The 20,023-nt window shown below is 35.9% G+C and overlaps 2 protein-coding genes across 2 annotated transcripts; one reads left to right on the plus strand and one right to left on the minus strand.

The window, feature by feature from the left end:
- Window positions 1–12,738: 12,738 nt before the first annotated feature.
- LOC121729378 (tRNA-uridine aminocarboxypropyltransferase 1) lies at window positions 12,739–13,896 on the plus strand. The gene is made up of 2 exons (XM_042117869.1): window positions 12,739–12,979; window positions 13,094–13,896. The coding sequence occupies exons 1-2, from the start codon at window positions 12,785–12,787 to the stop codon at window positions 13,820–13,822; spliced, it is 924 nt and encodes a 307-aa protein (XP_041973803.1). The 5' UTR covers window positions 12,739–12,784; the 3' UTR covers window positions 13,823–13,896.
- Window positions 13,897–14,985: 1,089 nt separating this feature from the next.
- On the minus strand, window positions 14,986–18,158 carry LOC121729647 (F-box-like/WD repeat-containing protein TBL1X). Its single transcript, XM_042118220.1, has 8 exons — window positions 17,974–18,158; window positions 17,743–17,892; window positions 17,531–17,673; window positions 17,099–17,301; window positions 16,819–16,939; window positions 16,053–16,205; window positions 15,774–15,965; window positions 14,986–15,577 (listed from the first exon to the last, which is right to left on the minus strand). Exons 1-8 carry the CDS (start codon window positions 18,029–18,031, stop codon window positions 15,077–15,079), a joined length of 1,521 nt encoding a protein of 506 aa, XP_041974154.1. The 5' UTR covers window positions 18,032–18,158; the 3' UTR covers window positions 14,986–15,076.
- Window positions 18,159–20,023: the final 1,865 nt, after the last annotated feature.

The raw sequence follows: 20,023 nt of genomic DNA on the forward strand, positions 1-20,023 counted from the left end.
CTCCTGTTTGGAAGTCGGTTAAAAATAATTGTAATAAAAATATTATGATAATAAGAATAAAATATAATATACTAGTATAGTGTGTTGTTTACTTTCAATGTAAGGGCTGATTTATCAGATAGATTTTACCTGAGTAATAAATAAGTAACTTTATAATGTGTTATGTGTATATTATTTACCCCTATAAGAACCTCATGTCATAACATATCCGACGATTGAAAAATCATTCCAAAAGAAAATGTGTATCTACTTTTCAATCGTCACTTTTTTTTGCCAATAAAAATTTATGATACCTAATTTGAAATACAAATCTGTCAAAGTTGCATATTATTTATTTCTTATAGAAACTCAGGTTAAATAACTTGAACGGACTATACTATCGATAACAAAATACTATACTATCGATAGTAAAATATACATCACTAGCACACGCACACATTGACAGATCGAAAATGGTCACGCATTTTCGGGTTGTCAGGTGGTCTATACGACAGTATATATTAAGTCTATGAGTTTCTAGCACTTTCTGTAGATGTTCGTGGGTAAAACCAATGATGAAAAACTCAAAGCAGATATGTTACTACCACGCGCGTTGTGAAGATTAAAATACGGCCCAATTGGGCCGTCTGTTGTTTAGTCTGCATCGAGCGCAGTCACGAACGTGCCGAGTCTTGTCTTACCTAAATAAATTGAAAATGACGTCGTGCGTGTATCGGAAATGTACCGATTATGACTCGAAAGTAAACAAAACACATGGAATCTCTTACCACATGTCTTGATTGCAATAAATACCTCGAATAATTACATTTTCAATTATTTTTTCGAACAATCTGGAAAAAATCGAATTTTCGTCATAGCTCAGGCGAAGAAAGAGACAGCGATACGATTCGACGTTTAAAAATAGAACTGTCTCTTTTATGTAAATGGTTTTTCGTATCTTTTGTTTCACTTATCTGTCAAATTTGTCAATGTTTGCAATTTTGAATTTGAAAATTGTTCGGACGTAACATATCTGTATATAGTGCGTCAAGAATGTCTAGGAGGCGAGACTTTTTTTTTAAGCAATAGCAACACTCTTTTGACATTTGTCCCTTTGTTGTATGGCCCCATCACCACTCGCGCGCGAACCGCGCGCGACGCCGCGGAATTTCCGCGAAACGTGAGTGTGGATCCGGTTTGCATATTTTTCGCACTTCGCGGCTGGTTCCCCGACCGCATCTCCACTCGCGCGCGAACCGTGCGCGACGCCGCGGCGCCGCGCGCCGCGAAATTCCTGCGAAGCATGAGTGAGAGATCCGATTCGCATATGTTTCGCACTTCGCGGCCCGTTCCCCGATTGTTGTCGGTTTTCTGTCCCGCGACAAAGATTTTTTTTTAAATCTTTATTTTAATAAGGGCTTTTGCCATACAAGTCATGCCAGCATTGTTTAGTGAACAGAATATAATTAATCCTACTTTATACTTTATTACTTTATACTTTATATACTTTATTTACTTTATATTATAAAGGCGAAAGTTTGTTTGGATGTATGGATGTATGGATGTTTGTTACTCTTTCACGCAAAAACTACTGAATGTATCTTAATGAAACTTTACAATAATATAGCTTATACATCAGAATAACACATAGGCTACAATTTTAAGTGACTTTCAAAATGGGGGAGGTGTTATGTTCGTTTTTTATATTCAACGATTACTCCGCCGTTTGTGAACCGATTTTCAAAATTTTTCTTTTGGCGTACAGAGTGTCATCCCAATTTGGTACTATACTCACAAAAGTGGTGATCTGATGCTGGGAGCCATGACTAATCGAGGGAACTCCTTAAAATTTATATGGAAACATGTGGTGACTTCGGTTTCGTGGGAAGTAGTCTAAGCATAATATGCGTTTTATCAATTTTATTTGTTCATTTTATTGTATAATGCAATTCTAAGTAGCCTGATATAATAAAGTAAGCGGTATAATAAAACAACAATTTTACTTAAACCTTATGTTTACGTAAACAATGAACTGTCAAAGAAATCTATCATATAACGCGCCTAACAATGATTGATACTTTGACTTAGGTGCTTTGCGTTTTTAGACGTAGGTATATAAAATTCTCGTGTCACAGTGTATGTGCTTAACTCCTTTAACACTTTATTATTACGTTTTATGTTTACAGGTAGCAGAAAAAGCGCTTAACGAAATAACCGAAATGACTGGTAGAATTTATGCTATCATTTTGAAAATAAATACAAGGAGTGGGAATTAACCCTTTATTAGGATATCCTAAATTCAATATTGAAGAGCTGATTATTGACGTAACTACATTGACCTAGAAAGTGGCGATGACTCTGTTTCCGGCTGCATTGTAGAATATTATTTTGATGATCATATTTTATTAAAATAACAAAACCCTGTTTTTCACTTATTTATTTTTTGTATTTTCTTAAATAAGTAGTTCCATAATAAAAAAGGAGTGAGTTTCTCTCAGCTCTCACTGGTCATCAAAGTAGCTCTGCAGCTCTCAGGGAGAGGGTACTTAAATAGCAGGTAATATAAATTCATAATAATATGTAACACTAGTGACTAGATGTCCCGGTGAACTTCGTGTCACTTATAAACCTTCCCTGGACTTCCAGGAATATTTAAAGACTAAAATTAGCCACATCAGTTCAACCGTGTAATCGAGTTATTGCATTTTTTATATAGTCCGTCAAGAAAGTGAAGCAATTAAAAAGTGGCAACATAGTAGTGTCATTTCTTTTTAGGGTTCCGTACCCAAAGGGTAAAAACGGAACCCTATTAGTGAAACTTCGATTTCTGTCCGTCTGTCCGTCTGTCTCCAGGCTGTAACTCAAGAACGGTAATAGCTAGAGAGTTGAAATTTTCACAGACTATGTATTTCTGTTGCCGCTATAACAACAAATACTAAAAACAAAATAAATTAAATATTTAAGCGGGGCTCCGATACAACAAACATAATTTTTCAAACATTTTTTGCTCGGTAACAATGATGACAACAAGTAGGCACTTGGAATTTTCACAAAGGCCATAATTATAATATGTGTTATTTAATAATTATTAATAATATTTAAATAAAATAAAAATTTAAGGGGACTCCCATACAAAAACACAATTTTGGCTGATTTTTGCTCTATAACGGTACGGAACCCTTCGTGCGCAAGTCCGACTCGCACTTGACCGATTATTTCTTAGATTGATTTGAAAGGGATGACACTACGATGTTGCCACTTTTTAATTTCTTCACTTTCTTGACAGAGACAGACATATACGAAGATTATAATAGGTAGGTACTTTACATAGATTAGATTGTTTCTTGTAATGTCGTTAATTAAACACACAATATAACTACATCATAATTATTTAAAATTTCCTTAACTACATAATATTATATATAAATCATAATATTTACAACGTGTTTTTAAACTGTATTTAATATAAAGTATCAAAATCTTTTATAGTGACTGGATACAGTGTGGCCATAAGAGGCCACACCGGAAACAAGTGGTGACTCTATTAATGTCGTGACTTTTTGACGGGCTATAAGTATCATTGGGTAGAACCATGGTAGAACGATATTATCTTACGGCCGTTCCCAATATTTGATCTATCTCTGGTTTTGCCCTACTAGAGATAGGAATAGCTCACAATTGACATAAAATATATGTCTCTAATGTCTAACGTGAGCTATTCCTATCTCTAGTAGGACAAAACCAGAGATAGATCAAATATTGGGAACCGCCGTTAGTCGTTAGGCCATACCATTCATTTGGACTATATATTAAGTCTATGATTTGGACCAAAGTCGTTTTCTTTTTTTTCTCTTCTGACGCAGGACATTAACGTTATAAACATAAGTTAAGAAAATCGCGATCCTCGTTCTAGAATCTAGACTCTAGAGTCTAGACTCTAGAGCATCTTCTGCATCACAAGACGTGTATTCGACAGCGCGTATTGAATGAAACTGAGCAGTGTCGTTTGACAAACCGTTCAAACCGACATCAAACGGTTGCATCAAACACGTAAGGTTTGAATCAAACCATTTGATCGTCTCGGGGGCCCTTTAAGGGCCCCGAAGACTATCAAACGGTTTGACTCAAACACGTAAATTTTAGTTTGACTCAAACCGATTTCATCGTTTACAAAGCTTGTTTAAACGGTTTGTCGTTGAACATTTACGTTTTTGAAGCATGTTTGATGAAATATCATATTTTTGTTGTGTTTGACGCGCCGTTTGATCGTGTTCCGACGCGTTTGAAGGTTTGAACAAACCCGGCTTAGTTTAGTGCTGGATTATGAAGAAGAAAAAGAGAAAGAAGCTGAAGTTTCTAGCACTTTCTGTAGATGTTCGTGGGTAAAACGATATTATGTTAGTCCATACTCCATAGTCCATACCATTCTTTGGACCAGTTTTTTTTTTCTCTTCTAACGGCGGACATTAACGCAGGGCCCCCGCAAGGGCTACTGGCGCCTGTGTGCAAAAAAAGGATTTTGGCGCCCCTTTAGGCAATTTTTTGGGACTTTAGTTTTGGCGCCCCTATAGGCAATTTGGCGCCTCTAGAGAATGACACCCGTGTACATTGCACACATTGCACATATGGTAGCGGGGGCCCTGCATTAATGTTATAAACATAAGATAAGAAAATCGCGATCCTCGTTTTAGAATCTAGAGCATCTTCTGCATCACAATTCACAAGACGTGTACTCGACAGCGCGTATTGAATGAAACTGCGCAGTGTCGTTTGACAAACCGTTCAAACCGACATCAAACGGTTGCATCAAACACGTAAGGTTTGAATCAAACCGTTTGATCGTCTCGGGGGCTCTTTAAAGGGCCCCTGAGACGGTCAAACGGTTTGACTCAAACACGTAAATTTTGGTTTGACTCAAACCATTTTGATCGTTTATAAAGCATGTTTGAACGGTTTGTCAAACATTTACGTGTTTGAAGCATGTTTGATGAAATTTCATATTTTCGTTGTGTTTGACGCGCCGTTTGATCGTGTTCCGACGCGTTTGAAGGTTTGAACAAACCATAGACTTATTTATATACTGTCGTACAAACCCGGCGTTAGTGAACCAATCAGTGAGGCCCATTCAATGTAGGACTGCCGTGCAGTCCTGACGTGAATGGGCCCTTTTAGTTTAGTGCTGGATTATGAAGAACAAAAAAACTAAAAAGAAAGAAGCTGTAGTGTAGTGCGCTGATTGAGCGTTCCATATACTTATAATATGAGCGTTCCGTTCGGTATTTTCGAATGTATGCGGCGGGCCCTACAAAATGTATCTAGCATGTAGGTTTTGCATCCGTTTCCGTTCCGTTCTTTTTTTTCCGTCAGGAATTCCGGATGCATGGGCTTGCATTCGGGCGGCCACAATACATTAGTTTTCCTGATCCGTTTTCCGAAACCGGGCCTCCGAACGCAATAAATTCATACAAAAGTAATTACATGTCACACACGTTCGATCAGTTTCCGTACGGTTTTTTTTCCGTCCGTTCTTCCTGAATGCAATCCCATGCATCCGGAATTCCGGATGAAAGAAAACGAAACGGATGCAAAGCCTACATACATTTTGTAGGGCCCGCCACATACATTCGACAATACCGAACGGAACGCTCTCAGCGCAGCGTGATCAAGCTGAGCGGACGCGTACCGTAGTCCGTAGGCATTGTTGGGACACCCACGAATACACGACTATTGACGATGAGTGATAATCATTACCGTAGAAGGGTTCCCATGCCTTGGGATCTAAATAACAAAGATTATCATAACAGGGATATTGTTTTACAAGTTTGTCTCTTATTTTACCAAATAATTCGTCAAAAGAGCTTAAGGACATCCGATGATATCTAGTCAAAATACCTTTCCAGATAGGTTCTTTGCACATAATATTGGCCCTCCGTTAATCTTTGTGTGTTTAGTGCATAGTTTCTCAACCTTATTTTGCTCACCGCCACCTTTGAGAATAAGTATGTTTTTTTCTAGAGCCCTTCATTTTAATTTTACTTACCATCTGTTGCGAATTTAAAACAACTATTGCCACGATTATATTTAAACGTAAGATATTATAATAATAATAGTCGTAAGATAGGAATATTACCCCTATCCTATTTCTGAGTTTAAAATGAGAAGAATATGAAGAGAAAGTATGAAAGAAGAATGTTTCAATGAGAGTAATTAAAACGCATGCTTAGTTATGTTGAGCAATATTTTGCATATATTATAATACGTGCACACGTGATAAAAATGATTACAATACTTACCTACAATAACAAAAATTAAACGATATTAATTTTTTATTTAAATTTTTTATTTGACAGATTTAAATTGCGTGAGGCGTCATGCAAATCTGTCAATTCAATACAAATTAAGAAATGCATCGCGGTGTCTCGTTGCGGTCTGAATTGACCCAAGTGGGACGAAACGGCATCGACATTTAAAACATTCCCGAATTGTTCTAAATGCGGCGTAATCACGTAGGACGAATCGGGAGCGACTCATTTATTTTATTACTAGCTTTTGCCTGCGGCTTCGCTCGCGTTAAGGAGTAATGTTGATATTTGTTGACAATTTTTGGAACGTAGTTCCTTTACGCGCGTTCGGCGTATGGGGGGCTAGACAGAACAACATTTGCCCTTGATTTATTTTGACCTCGACACTTTTTTATGTTAGGGGCAGATGGCGTTGATAGCTTAGTTTTTAGGGTTCCGTACCCAAAGGGTGAAAACAGGACCCTATTACTGAGACTTCGATGTCTGTCCGTCTGTCTGTCTGTCTCCAGGCTGTAACTCAAGAACAGCTATAGCTAGACTTCTGAAATTTTCACAGATTATGTATTTATGGTGCCGCTATAACAACAAATACTAAAAACAAAATAAAGTTAATATTTAAGGGGGGCTCCCATACAACAAACCTTATTTTTTTGTTCTTTTTGGCTCGTAATCCATAATGGTAACATATAGACACTTGAAATTTTCACAAAAATTTGTTATTCCTCAATTTTATGTGTACTTTAATAATAAAAATAAAATAAATAATTAAGGGGGGCTCGCATACAAAAAATACATTTTTTCCTTATTTTCGCTCTATAACGGTACGAAACCCTTCGTACGCGAGTCCGACTCGCACTTGGCCGATTATTTTTTATATTTAATCTTAAATACTGTTATGGCGGCTCTCGACATAGGCGAACGCGTTGGCCAACGCGTCTGCAGACGCGTTGGCCCAATGTGTAGAACGGGCGTTCGCGCGTTGGCCAACGTCTAAATACCTACGGCCAACGTGCGAACGCCCGTTCTACACATTGGGCCAACGCGTCTGCAGACGCGTTGGCCAACGCGTTCGCCTATGTCGAGAGCCGCCATTAGACGAATAATACACGGCCAGTCTGTCATCATTTGACTTAATTAATCTGAGACTGTTGCAGAAGTTATGTCTGAATAATAATATTAAAGTCAATATTTTGACACTAGAATATCAATAGAAAAGCGTTGAAATTTGAAACAATTTAATTTTTTATTTGAGGTCGAATTTCGACCATTGGGCTATCTCTAGTATTGAGAAATAGAATCCTAGATTTGTTTTTGTTGTGTTGACTCCTAATCAATAACGTGTGTTGTTGTGTTCTTCAATTTCACGCAATAATGACTCATCTGTATCGGAGGTAAGTGATCATTTTTAGGGTTCCGTACCCAAAGGGTAAAAACGGACCCTATTACTAAGCTTCGTTGTCTGTCCGTCTGTCTGTTTGTATGTCATCAGGCTGTATCTCAAGAACCGCTACAGCTAGACTTCTGAAATTTTTACAGATTGTGTATATCTATTGCCGCTATAACAACAAATACTAAAAACAAAATAATATTAATATTTAAGGAGGGCTCCCATACAACAAACGTGATTTTTTGGCCTTTTTTGCTCAATATCAATAATGGCAACAGGTAGGTACTTAAAATTTTCACAAAGACCTTAAATATATGTGTTCTTTAACAATTAATAATAATATTTAAATAAAATAAAAATCTAGGGGGGGCTCCCATACAAAAAAAATACAAGTTTTGGCCTATTTTTGCTCTATAACGGTATGGAATCCTTCGTGCGCGAGTCCGACTCGCACTTGGCCGATTATTTTACCTTTGTTTAGTTTTAGTTGTCGCTTTATCATTTATTACAATTGCTTTGTGGCATAATGCGTGGAGGCCGCAAAGGAAGATCTTCCGACCAAGCGAGGTGGTATGCTCGGTCAGGCCGAAGCCCACGTGATATATTTCAGCTTCCGTATATATACCGACGCGCTCAGAAAACTTCGATAGCGCGATGCAGGAATGTTAGGCGAATTGTGGGTACCACCACATCACTCCCCCCCCCCCCACCCCCCCCAGAAGACCGGAGGTCCAATCTTGAAGTCTTGTCGCTTGAGTCGCCAGTGTCAGAGAGTTCCAGTGAGTCAGAACTGTTGCAGTGAGTCCCAGTAAGTCGGAACTGTAAGCAGCTGCACGGGATCTAGTGAGTCGGATAGCTGCTGTGGGGGGCCGATGCTACGTGCTGACCAGGAGAGATGTGCTCTGCTTGCTGACCGGTCGGTGTAGTGAGAAAGCCCGATGATACCGATGCGGAGTCGCCCAGGCCGCGGTACATTGCGGCTAGTGGACGATGTACCACTGTTTAAGTAGCACTGGTTTTTTCGCCACACATTCACATAACTGTGATGGCCGACATACTATTACCTATCTAACAAGTGAGGTAGTTATTAAGAGTATTCGGGCTAATGGTCCCAAAAAATGTGGTACCAATGGGAGGAATGACTAGATTACATTGAAATAAATAGATGACTAGAAAACATTGAAATAAAATTAAAGTAGTTTTTTTTGGGTTCCGTACCCAAAGCGTAAAAACGGGACCCTGTTACTGAGACTTCGATGTCTGTCCGTCTGTCTGTCCATCTGTCTGTCCGTCTGTCTGTCCATCTGTCTGTCCGTCTGTCTGTCTGTCTCCAGGCTGTAACTCAATAACCGCTATAGCTAGACTTCTGAAATTTTCACAGATTGTGTATTTCTGTTGCCGCTATAACAACAAATACTAAAAACAAAATAAAATTAATATTTAAGGGGGGCTCCCATACAACAAACGTTATTTTTTTGGCTTTTTTGCTCGTAATCAATAATGGCAACAGCTAACTTGAAATTTTGAAATTTACATAAAATCCTTAATTATATGTGTACTTCAATAATTAATAATAATATTTAAATAAAATAAAAATTAAGGGGGTCTCTCATATAAAAAAAATGGCATAGTTTTCCTTTTTAACGGTACGGAACCCTACGTGCGCGAGTCCGACTCGCACTTGGCCGATTATTTCTATAAACTAAATTCACAGGTTTTATTATAAAAACATCTTAGGTGTACCTTGTAATTGTGAACTTATAGTTCATAATACAATTTACTAAGTTTGAATATATTAGAATTGCCAGTAGGTAACTCAAATAATATTATTATAATTATTGAAGTATGAGTAATACTCTTCATACATTATTTTTTCTTATTTTAATAATCTTATATTAAAATAATCCTATATTACATTAGGTCATTGCTGTGGTTATAATTTATGTCAAAATATATTATTTTATATTTTTATATAATAATTTAATAAATCAAGTATTAAAATTTAAAAATGCCTGAAATAAGTCTAAATTCGTTAAAACTATTTATAAAATTATAACCTTATGTAAAGTTTTACGAGACTTTAACAGTTATTAACGTTATACTCTACTCGGGCTAACTTGTCGCTAGCGGTCATTGACTCCCTGTCAAAAACTTGTCATTTCCCATATAAACCGCGATTGACAATGAAGTGGCAGATGTTATCAATAGCGACAAGCTAGCCCACGTGGATTATAGTTCAAAAACTTTAATTATCTCAGGTCATTCATCCCATTGGGACCAAAATTTTTGGGGACTAATAGCCCAACTACTCGTTATTAAATGGCAGCAATGATCCGACTGGGGCATAAATTTAAGGAAATTATTTGGAATACAAACAATTATTTCTAACAATCATTACATCATCCATTATGGAGTCTTGCAAACGCATTCTTAAATTATTGAGTACAAATTTTAATGAGGAAAAAAGCAATGAGTTTCTAAAATACTAGAGTAGCAATGTCTTACAAAAGATTCTCAGAAATGCGTAACCACTTTTTTGTTCAAAGGCATCTTCGAAGTGGCAACGCGTTGCTACCGTAAACTTCCAATCTAGTTACGTTAGTAACATAGAATATCATTGGAAAAAAGCCTCTCGACGCTGACACTTCTTGGTGGGATAGCTAAAATAACTTTTGTCAGATTATATTTATATGTATAGTCCATATTTAACCATATTTATAAATATGGTTAAATATGGACTATACACCCTTCCACTAAACATTTGGACTTTTTTGTGTTTTCGTCAAATGCAAACATCGAATATATTTTGTTTTCCTTTTTTCTTTCCATAATTATTGATAATTTACAAAAAGAAGAAACCAACACTCGCGGCGAAGGACGAACGAAGTAATAATAAACAAACCCCGCGCATGCGATAATCGAGATAGAGAAGAAAGGTGCGCGTGCGACGAGATGGGAGATAGTGCGGAGCGGCAACAGCGCGGCGATGCAAACTGCAAAGGTGCGAGCCGCACGCCGCTCAAACCGGTTTATTTCGGTTTGTGAGAGCCTAAAAATTTTGTTCTATTTACCGGTTTTATGGAGGAACGAAATTATATCGGTTTATCGAACGAAATTAACAGGTTTTGCAAAACCGGTTCCGATCCCTGAATTTCACGGCAGGACTGCACGGCAGTCCTGCCGTGAATGGGCCCTTTAAGAGTTACATATGTAGACCATAGACTTAATATATACTGATCGACGCCTCCGTGGTCTAGTGGTATAGAGCGCGGCTCTTGACTCGGAGGTCGTGGGTTCGATTCCCGCGTTGGAAACATGTTATTTCCAAGTTTGGTTAGGACAATGCAGGCTGATCACCTGATTGTCTGACAAGAAAGATGATCCATGCGTCGGATGGGCATGTAAAAAGTCGGTCCTGCGCCTGATCTCTCGGCAGTCGTGTCGGTCTTCCGTCCCACTGGGTTATGAGAGTAAAGGAATAGAGAGTGCTCTTGTGTACTGCGCACACACTTGGGCACTATAAAATTACTCCTGCGTAGCTGGTCTGGTTTCAATGAAATCGGCCACCGTCACCGAAACCGGTGTGGGAGCTATTATTATTATTATATACTGATCATACTGATTATAGGTTTATGATGTAGACCATAGACTTAATATATTATAGGTTTATGATGTAGACCTTTGTATTTTTTTATAGTAAAATAAGGTGTGCTCTAACTGAGCCACTTAGGTTCTGTAGAAAAACTTAATTGTAAATATAATTAAAATTAATTTAAAGGTCGAAAAATTGATTCCCTGGACGTGTTCTGTCCCCAGAATACACTATAAATTCCCAAAAAAATACCACAAATACGATGAAATTCTAATTTCAAAGTAAATAAATCGTAAGAGTATAAACAAAATATTTATGAAACAATTGTATATAAACGTATATATCGATATATAAATAGAAAAGTCATTTTAAGATTTGATTTTTTAAGAAGTGATTCCCTATACGCTTCACTTGGAGGCTCGTATCTCCCTAGTTATAAGAAGCACGTGGTTGCGGGTGCACAGGGCGGGAGGTTCGGTAGCCCTCTAAACATCATGGAAGGAGGTCACACAATTCGTTGCTCCGTTTTCGAGTTACAAAGGAAAATATCTGATACCCTCAACCTTGGTTCCTTACACAATTGATTCCCTATTCGCTAATTACAATGTCATTTCCAAAGTTAAGTTTGCTTAGACACGATGTAAACGACGATAATGAGTATGGTTTTTAGTTAGACTATTTATTGTTTAACCTACATGCACAGTTTTTGTACACCTCAGGAATAACTAACTTTTTATTGATACCCTCTACATACATTTTGATGATTCCCTGGGTATTTTAAGTAGGGAATCAAAATATTTTACATTTATTTATCTAATTAGTACATATCTGTTTATTTTTATTAAAATAAATTACATTATCTTCATATACTGATACAAATCATTGACACCAATAAGTAAAATATATAAAAAAAAATTCTTAAAGTCAAAATATTTCAAATAAATTCATTTTCCATTCATTGTATTTGGTTTTAACGAACAAGTTTAGTTTGTAGACAATTTAATACATGTTTATATTTAAATTGAACATGTTTATTTAGCTGAAAAAGCTTTTTTCTATTAGCTTTGTTGATTCCCTAGGTTAGAAAAATTTAAATCAAAATATCTTCTAAAGTCGTGAAGTGAAAAAGGGGCCAAATAGATAATTATTTTTATAATTTACTTAAGAATAATATGCGATTATTGATTTTAAAAAATATGTAGAAATAAAAATGTACCAGGGAATCAACTAAATAATCCAAATCCGGAGAAATGTCCAGAAATGGCTGTATGGGCAATGCTCCCTTTGCCTGTCCCGACCGGGACGAATTAAAAAAAAAAAGATGTTTCCGAGAAGTAGAAGAAGACATAATAGGTAGGTTGTTTACCACTTTATCATTTTTTTTTTTGCATTAATACTGTACATTAAATTGCTCACAAGTTTTAAGAAGCTCTTGTCTTAAAATAATTAAGAATGCTAAATTTATTTGTATTTTAATAATGCTAAATTTATTTGTATTTTAATACACAATATTTGCACAAAAAAATGAACCCTAAAAGTTTGGAGGCGAGAAAACGTGATGAGAAACCTTTTGAAGGATTAGTTATTTTCAATTTAGAAGCTTTGCACGAAGTCAAAAATCGTAGTGCATGTTCTAAATGTGGTAAATCGCGTATGTACTTCTGTTACACATGTTTCATACCCGTGTCTCAACTTAAAAATCAAATACCTCAGTGTAAGGTAAGTTCTCGTAAATCGACCTGAATTTGTCAGAATAATTTTACTAACCACAATGGCTATTCTTCTCCACAATTATATATTTATATTGTTATTTGTAACATATCGTTTTTCTAGCTACCAATAAAAGTGGACATCATTAAACACAGAAGAGAAATCGACGGGAAAAGTACTGCTGCTCATGCTGCTGTGCTAGCTCCAAATGATGTTAATGTGTATACTTATCCACACGTTCCAGAGTATTCAAATGACGGAAAAACTGTTCTATTGTATCCAGGAAAGGATGCGTGCTCTATAAATGAGTTATTTTCAGGAAAACATAGTAATTGCTTATCTTATGAAAAAGTTATATTACAAGATTTACCAGCTGGATATAATGTAGGCACTTTAATGACTAAAATAATAAATAATGAATCTAAAGAAATATATCATGTAGACAAATTACCAATAGAAAGACTGGTGCTCATCGATAGTACATGGAACCAGAGTCGAGGCATCTTTGCAGACGAAAGATTTCAAAGAATGCCTAAAATTGTGTTGCAAAACCGAGTATCTCAGTTTTGGAGACATCAGAAAGGAAGTCCAAGATGGTACTTATCTACAGTTGAAGCCCTACATCAAGCCTTAATTGAGCTGCACATAAGTGCTTGGGGTTGTAGTGAACATTACACTACAGATATAACTTCGGGGTACCCAATACACAGCAGAGACTGTAAAAAGCAGTGTATACCATATGAGGGACAATATGACAATCTGTTGTATTTTTTTAAATACATGTATGAGAAATTACACACCCTGTACAAACATGAAGACATGTTAGCATATAAAAGACCTATGTCATTATGAAATATGACCTCATACAAGACATAATAAAAAGATTATTTAAAGAGATAAAATAATAATATTGTTTTTTACATAAATTGATTTTTATTTATTAGAGTTTATTTATAAGTTTAACATAATATGCTATAAGTGTAACATTTTTAACACAAATTAAAACTGGAATATTATGTTTCAATCATTAATGCAAAGCACTCTAACTCCTTAGGTCTATTTAATAACTTAATTTCTATTAATTTCCATTTGAGGGCAGAAACTCTTACTAGTAAATAAAAATACAAATAATTTCTTATCAATTTTATATTTAAAACAAAAATAATGTAAACATAAAAGCATTAAGTCTATTATAAAATATGTAGTGTTTTGTTGTAAGTTGTAAACTATAAATAAATGTTTTTTAAGAAATTTTTTTAATGAAATAAGGGGGTGAAACATGGCTCTCCCACCACGGGCGTATATATAGCTTTGATAAGGGGTTAACGTAAAAAATCGGCCAAGTGCGAGTTGGAATCGCCCATGAAGGGTTCCGCAGCAGCAAATAGGCAACATGTTTAATATACGCCCATGTCTCCCACGTCGAAAATTGTTGATATAATAACTTACTTTGACCAATATTAAGTTATTTCAGTATTGCCAATATGTTAAATCAAATAATTAACTACTGTAGAAATAATGAATACATTTTTTCATTATTAAAGAAATTATAGAAGAGCAAATGCCCAAACCAAATAAAATCATTACCTTTACTAGAAAACATTTTATTTGTTTGAAGTGGAAAAAATATGGATGAGTGTCTGCTGTGTCATGTTGCACTTCCTAGCAAATATTTTGACAAAGAAAAAAACACCTAAATTCTAGCTAGCAAGTAGGTACTTTCACAAAATTTTACTCTATCTTACCATAATATTTTTCTTGCCTATTTTAATACACCTTTAAGTTTATCTCTTCAAATTTAGAAATAATGAAAATGATGAAGTTCTACACTCAATATATTTTAGTGCTTACATTTAATTTATAGCGCTTACACACTAGTTTTATAAAAAAATCTATACAGACCATTTTATATGTTTATATGAGAAGACGAGTCTTAAAAGTAATATAACTTTCATTCCTATCTTTGAATGATCTAAATAATTATTTTCCTTTCCTAAGTGTAATTTTTCTCTAAAATTATTGATTTCGTAAAGATGTCATTTCTATTTAATACGGAATAAATAGGAAATAGTTATTGTTACAAAATAGTAACAATTACATCATTTGTTACAATTTTCTTAAATCCAAAACAAATACACTTCCATCACTAGCACTAGCACCGACCTTAGTGCCACGTGAATTCCAACAGACCTCAAATATACCACCAGTACCCTTGTACGAATGTACAAGGGAGCCTGTCTGTGTGGACCATATGTGAACACATTTATCAAATGATCCACTAGCCAAAAATTTACCATCTGGAGAAAATGCAACACTGTATACTGGCTCAGTATGTTTCGTCAGTGTGTGTATACATACACCCCTTTCCACATCCCAAAGTCTAACTGTGGAGTCAAAAGAGGCACTAGCTAATGTTAAGTTCATGTTAGGGTTCTGTGTACCTGGGCCAGTAGGAGACCATTTAATGGTGTATATCTCTTTTGAGTGAGCTTGCAGATCATGAACGTAAGTATCTTGTTTCATGGACCATATCTTCAGTGACATGTCATCAGAGCATGATGCTAGTAACTGTCCTTGGGGGTCCCACTTTATTGCATTGACTTCATTCTGAAAAAAAAAACATTTATATAATGTTGCATCACACTAGCATATTTATAGTCCCTGAAATAAGAGTACAGTATTTTGACATTAAATCAACCCATCAATCCCCAAGCCATAATAATTCAAAATTTATTGTGTCTGCAAAACCCACGATGGAGGTTTTAAAATTCATTTACAGAGTATTTCATATAAAGTTACTTACTGTATGGCCTTGGAAGCTCTTAATTGGTTTGTCTACATTAAGTCGGCACACATGAATGCATTGATCAGTTGAACATGATGCAAAAGATGTATTTGTTTGCCAATCAACATCAAGAGCAGGTGCTGAATGAAATGAGAACTGCTGTGTACATTGTCCTGAGGCTGCATCCCAAATAATTGTAGTCTTATCTACCTGTTGACAAAAGATTTACTTTAAATGTTTGGGAAACTAAAATGCAAATCAAAATATTATGGTACTCAAAAAGTATAAACATCTTACCCCTGCACTCAAAATATAATTTCCTCTTTTATTCCATTTAAGTGCAAAAATTGGACCTTTGTGTTGTCCTAATGTAGATGCTAGAGTACCATCAGTGGTCCAAATTCTAGCATAGCCGTCATAAGAGCCAGTTGCTAATAAGCGACCATCACACTGGAAAACATTTGACAATTAATAAAATATTATATAAAATGACAGGAGCAAAGACTCAAAAATCATACTTATCTTTTTTAATTAGATATTTTTAGGGTTTCATACCCAAAGGGTAAAAACGGGACCCTATTACTAAGACTTTGATGTCTGTCCGTCTGTCTGTCTGTCTCCAGGCTGTAACTCAAGCACCGCTATAGCTAGCCTTCTGAAATTTTCACAGATTGTGTATATCTGTTGCCGCTGTAACAACATATACCTAAACAAAATAAATTAAATATTTAAGAGCCCTCCTTAATAATGCTCCTATACAACAAACGTGATTTTTTTGCTATTTTTTGCTCGATATCAATAACGGCCACATATAGGCACTCGAAATATTCACAAAATACTCAGTTGTATTTATAAAATTTAAATAAACTAAATAATAATTAAATCCCGTACAAAAAACACAATTTTCAGCCTATTGTGGTAAGTGTGGAACCCTTCGTGCACGAGTCTAACTCGCACTTGGCCGATTTTTTTTCAATACCTACACATTTTTGTCAGTATCCACACCAACCGGGTGACATTGATAAGTAGTTTGTGTAAAATAGTTTATATTTAGAAAACATACATTCCAGTCAAGTGAAGTAACATCTTTGTTACTGGGCACTTCCGCTCCTCCCTTCTGGATACAGTGCCGCAGAACCAGCTGGTTGGGTGTTGTGGTTGGATTATCTGACATATCCCATATCCTGCAAGTTGTGGAAAATATTTTTGTTCTATGATACACACAAATATATTATGTTGTGTTATGTATATTATGTGTGTCAACACATTTTTCCTTATTGATAGAAGAAAAGACTTAACTGTTTTTTTTGTGTACCTACCATTAAGGAACAAAACATACATACCTAGCTGTACTGTCACCTGATCCGCTAGCTAAGAGATCTGTACTAGGATTCCATGCACAGATGAATACTTCTGACTCGTGACCTCTTAATACTGTTGCTTTACTTGCAGGTATCTCAATAGACTGATCTAGCTCCATGTTTTCAGGAGCACTGGGTGTTGCAGCCTCTCCGGCTGTAGTGGATGCTGCACTACATGTAGTACCCTGTAACAAGATCATTCATAATATTTCTTGACATATTAAAGTGTGGTATGTTAGTTTAGTAACTATTCCACACAATAATTGCGGAACAAATTTGACTAAAGGTTACTTCTTATTGCATCTAAATTAATGGTCTCTGGAAAAGATGTGTGTTTAGTATCAATTAAAGTAATGTTTCCGTTTTAACATTCATGTAACATTAACACCCTAGTCTAGTAAATATTATATTTACATCAACTCCATTTTGTTCACTTCCAGATCCAGGTTCCTTTGTTGACTGTTTTTGTGCATTGTGAGCATTTTGTCTAGCAGCTACTATATCCGGCGTTACTGCATCAATGAGACTCAGGCTTTCGGTGAGTCGAATTTCTGTGCCTAAAAGAAATATTCATTAGATACCTTTAAATATAGTAAATAATATTATAGTTTGTTTGAATACTGTACCATCCTCCCCTAGACTAATTTCAGCTTCAGTATATTGAAGACCTTTTTGTAAAATGTTGAGTAATGCTGCCGGTGGAACGAGAGCTCCATTGATGTTACTTTGAGATATATGAGACTCTATTCCAAACGTGTAAGCCGAGTGATGAAAGCCTAAAATATTAGAATTATAAAAATCAGTGGTGGACAATGTTTATTATTAGTACTTAATAGTACAGAAATGCATGCATTTACCAGACTCTTGTAAGTATCGATACACTAGGAAGTTTACTTCATCAATTGAAAAACTCATTTTTTCACATTCGCATTACATTAACGAAATGTTTTAGTTATTGTGAATCGAGTCAATTGCAATTAGATGTTAATTAAACGCTAAAATTATGTGAAACATGTAAACGAAAATATCAAAAAATATTCACAAAGCTTGGTTTTGTTTTTTTTTTTTTTATATCAATGACGTTTACGTTATGTACCTATCATCATGCCGGTTTTTGGATTCTAGCATTTTGCAAAAAAAAAAAGTTGGGAGTCGGTTAAAAACTTTTGGAAGTCGGTGAAATATTAATATGATCATTGATAATCTTAGACTGGGTTGCACCAGAGGCGTGGGTAAAGTTAAAGTTAAATTTATGGTTGCAGTTAAGGTAAATTTAACTTAAACTTTACCCTTAACTTTGCCTGGAGAAATCGACAGATGACAGCTGATCTAACAAGGTTATTTAAATGCGCGTGGGCGGGAGCGCTGCTGGTAAAGGAGAACTGTCAAAAATGGCGGTTTTTGTATGATGACAGCGTTAGTTCCTTTTTTCGCCACATGCACTTAAAACCATAAACCTATATATTAATGCTGCGTTCCAGATGACGTTAATTTTGACCAAAACGCTCAAAACGTCCCCTTCTGCCGTTCCCTTTGGCGACCGGGGTCGTTTTGATCGCGGCTATGACGTCACTCATGACGTCATCATTCTCGCTCAAAACGACCTTTGACGAAGATGGGTCAAAGTGGGCGCTCTAGTTTTCTTTTTTAATTTTAACGTATATCGCGAAAGCCATGTTCGGAAAGTTTTCAGGAGAGAGTAAAGACAAAAAATGGTATCAGCGGGGCTAAAATGGTCGCTTAGTTGAATCATACAATGAATCATTTACGATTCATTTTTAAAATTCTCTTAACGTGCAATTCATTTAATGATTCGTACTAAGCAATTCATTTGTTTGACATTTTTCTATAAAAAGTCGTAAAAATGGTCGAATAAATCCGAATTGCTTTTCTGTCAAATAGCAGAATCATCAATAATGTTACTATAAACGTCATCTTTGATCTTAGAACTATTCTTATGTCGTAATCATAAACTTATACGACAGTATATTATAAGTTTATGGTCGTAAAATATTATAGAAATTGTTTAACTAAAGAAATTTAAAATTACAAAATCGGTTTTAAAACTTTGAAGTTTGTATGCAAACATGACTAAAGTAAAAAATGTTGCCAGCATATAGCATGGCTTCATAACGTTATCGATTACTAGAAAAATTACTGTTACGTACCGTTATTTTTATAAGGGTAGCTTAACGATATTTTTAACGATATCTAGTAGGTAACATAACATTTAAATATAGTTTAAAAAATGTCGTTATTATTACCGGTAAAAATATCGTTATTTTCTGGTATGCGAAGTTGCCAGTTCGACGCGACACATTTCGTTAATATTCATACAAATCTGTGGGTAAAGATACCTATAGGTATAAAAATAACGTTATTAATACTGATATTTTTAACGGTAATTTTTGGTATGCAACGATGCCAGTTCAACGCGACACCTTCCGTTCATGTTAGTAGACGCACGAAATCTCACTCAAAGCCCAACCTCGAGCACCAAAGTTTTTTCGCAAGATTTGTGCTTACCTACTTTTTAGGGTTCCGTAGTCAACAAGGAACCCTTAGAGTGAGGCCAAACGAGCGTAATTTTGTGAGGCGTGAGTCACCTGATGGAAAGCAACTACCGTCGCCCATGGTCACTCGCAACATCAGAAGAGCTGCAGGTGCGTTGCCGGCCTTTTAAGAGGGAATACGCTCTCTTCTTGAAGGTTTGCAGGTCGTATAGGTCCGAAAATACTGCTGGTGACAGTTCGTTCCAGAGTTTTACAGTGCGCGGCAGAAAGTTACGCGAAAAATGCACGGTGGAAGACTGCCACTCATCAAGGTGATGAGGATGGTAAGTATATTTTTCGCGTGGGGCGATGGCGAAAAGTTGCAGGAGGTATGATTCCGAACAATTCCTCAAAG

This window comes from Aricia agestis, chromosome 8 (genome assembly GCF_905147365.1).
Source record: "Aricia agestis chromosome 8, ilAriAges1.1, whole genome shotgun sequence".
NCBI classification, from domain to species: domain Eukaryota; kingdom Metazoa; phylum Arthropoda; class Insecta; order Lepidoptera; family Lycaenidae; genus Aricia; species Aricia agestis.

What these genes read in the sequence shown, in the direction of transcription:
- LOC121729647 (XM_042118220.1), bottom strand. Translation starts at nt 18,031, where the DNA reads ATGAGTTTTTCAATTGATGAAGTAAACTTCCTAGTGTATCGATACTTA. An exon ending in AATTAGTCTAGGGGAGGATG is followed by an intron (nt 17,674 to 17,742) that starts GTACAGTATTCA and finishes TATTTCTTTTAG; the next exon opens with GCACAGAAATTCGACTCACC. An exon ending in AGAGCTTCCAAGGCCATACA is followed by an intron (nt 15,578 to 15,773) that starts GTAAGTAACTTT and finishes TTTTTTTTTCAG; the next exon opens with AATGAAGTCAATGCAATAAA.
- LOC121729378 (XM_042117869.1), top strand. Translation starts at nt 12,785, where the DNA reads ATGAACCCTAAAAGTTTGGAGGCGAGAAAACGTGATGAGAAACCTTTT. An exon ending in ATCAAATACCTCAGTGTAAG is followed by an intron (nt 12,980 to 13,093) that starts GTAAGTTCTCGT and finishes TCGTTTTTCTAG; the next exon opens with CTACCAATAAAAGTGGACAT.